Source organism: Mya arenaria, chromosome 9 (genome assembly GCF_026914265.1).
Source record: "Mya arenaria isolate MELC-2E11 chromosome 9, ASM2691426v1".
NCBI lineage: Eukaryota > Metazoa > Mollusca > Bivalvia > Myida > Myidae > Mya > Mya arenaria.
This window is the reverse complement of record NC_069130.1, coordinates 56,490,941-56,495,428: the sequence shown is the minus strand read 5'-3', so window position 1 is coordinate 56,495,428 and position 4,488 is coordinate 56,490,941. Positions and strand designations below refer to the sequence as shown.

Genomic DNA, 4,488 nt, shown 5'->3' with positions numbered 1-4,488 from the left:
TTTAAGGTTCGGGTATCAGTCTGTTCATAGTCGTTTGTATCACGATCATCAGTCGGGCGTTTACTGGACGCCAACGTCACGTCTGCCTTAGCATCCTTAGCACCGGATACGGGATAGCCGGTGTGTTCTACCCCTTTCTGCTGCCCAGACTTGTCGAGGTTTTCGGGCTCATGGGAACCTTTCTTGTGCTCGGCGGTGTCTTCCTTAATGTTTGGATTATACCCATACTCATTTATTGGAACCAGAAAAAGGACGTCAGAAGCCCCAGACATAATTATTAAAAATGGCAATGCAAATTGCGACAAGAAAGCTGTGAATACAACAAGGGCTTTTTATTGGCAAAGGGTAGTAAGAGTAGTTCTTGAAATGCGAGAAGTGTTTATTCTAGAAAATGTGCTCAATATGGTAGGAACGGGATTGCTTGTGGCTGCTATTGACGCATTACTAACGTTACAACTTGACCTAGCTACCTGGCGCGGTTTGTCTCCCGATGAGGGGCTAAACGCCTTCGTTGTCGTGAGAAGCTTAAACGTCATATCCGGTTTAGCCATCGCCCTTTTGATTCAGATTCCGGGATTCAGCTACTCATGTTTACTCATCGGCTCTGCGGTATTTGATATGACAGGAAACTCCTTAATTCTACTCTCATCTGGCGCGCCTCTGTATTTCCTATCGTTCGCCCTAATTGGTGTTTCCCTAGGAGGCGTCATAACGTCGTCTGTGATTGGACTAAAGATTATACGACCGGAGCTGATCTCGCAAGCGTCAGGGACGCTATATACCATAATGGGATTCCTGACGGCCGCATTTGGGCCTATTCTGGGTAAGAACAATTATAAAAGGCTGCCAGAGAACCTCTGAATTTATCAGTATCTTTTATTTAGCGTAATTTGCTACAAAAGAACAGGTCTTTGATTAAGTCGCCATGTAAGAACCAATCAAGAAAGCTTTACATCCTAGTCCATTATTTAATTAATAATATAACGTCAATTGTGGTAGCGACCATAAAACAGCTCTGACAACAATATAAGTTAAAATTAGCAGTAAAAATGACGCCGTCGCAATTTTCTAGTAATTATGACAATGGACCCGCAATTCAATGATTCCGGTTATATATATTATATCGTACTTTCAAATTTGTGAAGTTTTTAACCAAGTGCTATTTGACGAAAACGGTGAAAATGATTGTAACATCAGTTTGTTTTTCACGGATTTGCATAATTTCGTAGAACTAAACTTTAAGACTGACAAAATATCGGAAAGAAAGTAGCCAGAGTATAAAGATAAAATGAACTGCCTCCAACGAATTACTAAAATACTAGTTGCTAAATAGTAAAATTAGCGGCTATTGAACAGCATGACAAGAAAGAAAGTTTTCTAAATGAACTGAACTCTATTTCGGTTTCACTCGAGGACAGTACCAAGATTATCGAGTAGAAAATGTCAAAGGTCGAAGATAAGGTGGAAGCCACCGACTACGCGATGGATCTACTAGCGGACAAGGTCACCCATTTGGAGAAGGGGCTTGAAAACATCCGGGACAATGTGGCTTTTCTCAAGTCACAATCCATGAGGTACAACCTGGTGTTCACTAACGTCACATAGGAAACCGCTGAAGGAAAGGCCGGAGAGGCTACCGAGCGCACACTACGGCAACATCTTCAAGATGCACTAAATATCACTAAGGAGACCGCTAACTGTATAGGCTTCGAGCGCGTCCATAGGTATGTACAGGCGCGTACCCGTTTGTAACCGTGGCTGGACAATTGAGGACGATTGAGTCAAAGTTTATTTACTGTAGAGACCATGAATATGTGCTGAAGCAATGGAAGGAACTCCGGGGCACCGCTTTCCATGAATACGAGCAGTATCCGCCTGAAGAGTATCTCCCGGTGGAGCAAATTTGTACCAAGAATGGAGGTGGCCAGAGAAGAGGTGAAGAGCATACGACACGCTGTACATTGCCGTCCGGTACGCGACTAAGTGCACACCGGAGGTAAGTTGTCCGTACCAACGTGGAATGTGCACGGACTTACAGACGATACACAATCTTGTGCTGATTTTGTAAATATTGTTGCTCAACATAATTGTTGTTTTCTTTATGAATTCTGGACGATTTCTAGAAGTAAAATAACTCTTAACGGTTATATTTCATATGATTTTATAAAAAAAATCACAGGAATTGACGCAGATGAAGTGGTGGGATTGGATCGATATGCCAGAAACCGAACACCAAGAGAAGAACAATATTGTTTGACTTTCAATACTGATATTGATAATGATACTGAAGATGAATTTCATTTTCAATGTATACGTCCATGTTATTCCGATGTTAGAAAGAAATATCTAAAACGTGCGACATGCATCCTTCTGTGTACACATTTCTACAATTATTAAAATCAATCGACAGGAATAAAGTTATTAAACTAGCATTGTATATTAAAGAAGCTTAACGATCGATGTTTAGTTCAGCCACATTTTTTTGTTATAAATAGAATGCAGTATGTTGATTAATAAAAATGCACATATATATTTACCATTTACCATTACATGTTGTTAATACACGTTGACGTGGTACATGGAAAAAATGAATGCATATGTAGATGATGTACCATGTACAAGTCTGAATACAATATCTGTTCTTCTCCGTTTTGCAGAATGGCCGGTCCTTATAATGTCAGTTGACACTCAGTGGTGTGTCATATGTCTTCAATAAACAGTTGGACCTCCTTAAAAGTTAACTGGCCTTTTGTATTATAAAGAAATTTGGCGTATACTGGTTTTGCCTGTCACTTGACATATCTTCAGAAGCGTCTTCATGTATCAGGATTGTACAATGTTACGTGTATATCTTTTATTTCCTAGCGCTACCCCCGCGAACGCCTTGGGATATGCCTCGAAACTCACCAAGCCAGAGTAATGAGCATGCGCGTTTGGTATCTGGCAACATTTGCACCAATAATCAATTGAATATTCGGATTAAGGTTGGCTTTATGATAATCACGTTTTATTAGCACAGACACCGATAATGACGCCGACGACAACGACGCCAATTGTATGAAAATAGAACGAGCTTAAATGTGTTGTTACCTTTTACAGGATATTTCCGTGACATCGCCAGTGACTACAACCTCGTGCTTTATATCACCATCAGCATACACGTACTGACTGTGATTCTTTACATCACAGCATTCATGACGAGGAGATTACGTGACAATGACGTCACAGTGGATATAACACCAGACACTTTAAAGACTGAGGATGACTGTTTCGAAAAAAATAATCAAGAATAAACTTTCTTCACTTTTGGTCACACTGGCTTGCTTTTGGAAATTAATGTTGCTATTGACAATAAATGAGTTGTGGCCTTATTCGAAGTTATCGTTAATAATTTCATCCATATCATAATCATAACTTATGTGCTAAGCACATGTTATTGCGTTAATTGTTCAATGTATGATTAATTAACAATACAATAAATGCGTTAGTTGTCACTGTATTTATATGTGTTTGAACCTGAAAATAAAATGAACTTTGACCGTTCGAAGGCGGTACCTAACAATTCTTGATAAACATACCAGTTATATATATATATATATATATATATATATATATATATATATATATATATATATATATATATATATATATATATATAACTGGTATGTTTATCTAAGATCTATATGTCTATATCTATATGTTTATATATATATATAGTATTTATGCACTGTGCTGTTTGTAGAGTTTTGTGCTGTTTTATATTTCTTGTTTGTGATCTATGTATTTGGCATTTGCCCATTGCCACTAAACCGGGTTTATGTATTACTTAAAAGAAAGAAAGTAGTGATACTGAGCAGTCTATAAATAAACTTACTTCTAAACACGTACCGTCAGGTAATGTTAGTCTTAAAGTGACACTCTTATTCAAAATCAATACATACACATGTAAAATGTATAACAAACATCAATTTGACTGATAGACCTTTCACTATTTACTAAATAATGCATTGATGGAAAATATGAATTACTGATAACAAGATTGTAACCGTCGGAATTATTAAATGATTTGTGAATGCTGAAAGATATACAGTGATCTACTATTGTCTCTATTTTCTCATAAGGTAGAAATACCGTGTTTTGTGCATATTTTCTTTTAAATCAAACTCGGTATCCTTCATAAGAACCATTGTTTTCGACATTTATCTATCCTTTTCGGTATATTAAAACATTTGTAATAATTATGGTATATCCTGTTTGCATCTTAGAGATGAAAACACTAAAAAAAATCGAACTTTTAGTAAGTATTGCATTGTCATTTCAATTCTAGGTTAGTAATGTGATATATTATTGTCATTTCGTATTTATATTACATGAATACAGGACAGAAGTAATACATTCTTAACTCGTGTATCATTTCACCTTTGAGGCTAAGACATGTACGTAAATATTTTGACGTGAAATGTACCTTACGGGGTAAGTAAGTGATTC

At 37.1% G+C, this 4,488-nt stretch overlaps 1 protein-coding gene across 2 annotated transcripts; it reads left to right on the top strand.

Annotated features, from left to right (window-relative positions):
* Window positions 1-246: 246 nt before the first annotated feature.
* On the top strand, window positions 247-3,533 carry LOC128203034 (uncharacterized). 2 transcript variants are annotated; one of them, XR_008255847.1, is made up of 2 exons: window positions 247-1,996; window positions 3,100-3,533. XR_008255847.1 is itself a non-coding variant. In XM_052904282.1 (2 exons), exons 1-2 carry the CDS (start codon window positions 367-369, stop codon window positions 3,291-3,293), a joined length of 651 nt encoding a protein of 216 aa, XP_052760242.1. In that variant the 5' UTR covers window positions 247-366; the 3' UTR covers window positions 3,294-3,533. The 2 variants fall into 2 exon arrangements, 1 of the variants encoding a protein (XP_052760242.1); XM_052904282.1 differs by having other exon boundaries at window positions 247-823.
* The last annotated feature ends 955 nt before the right edge of the window (window positions 3,534-4,488 follow it).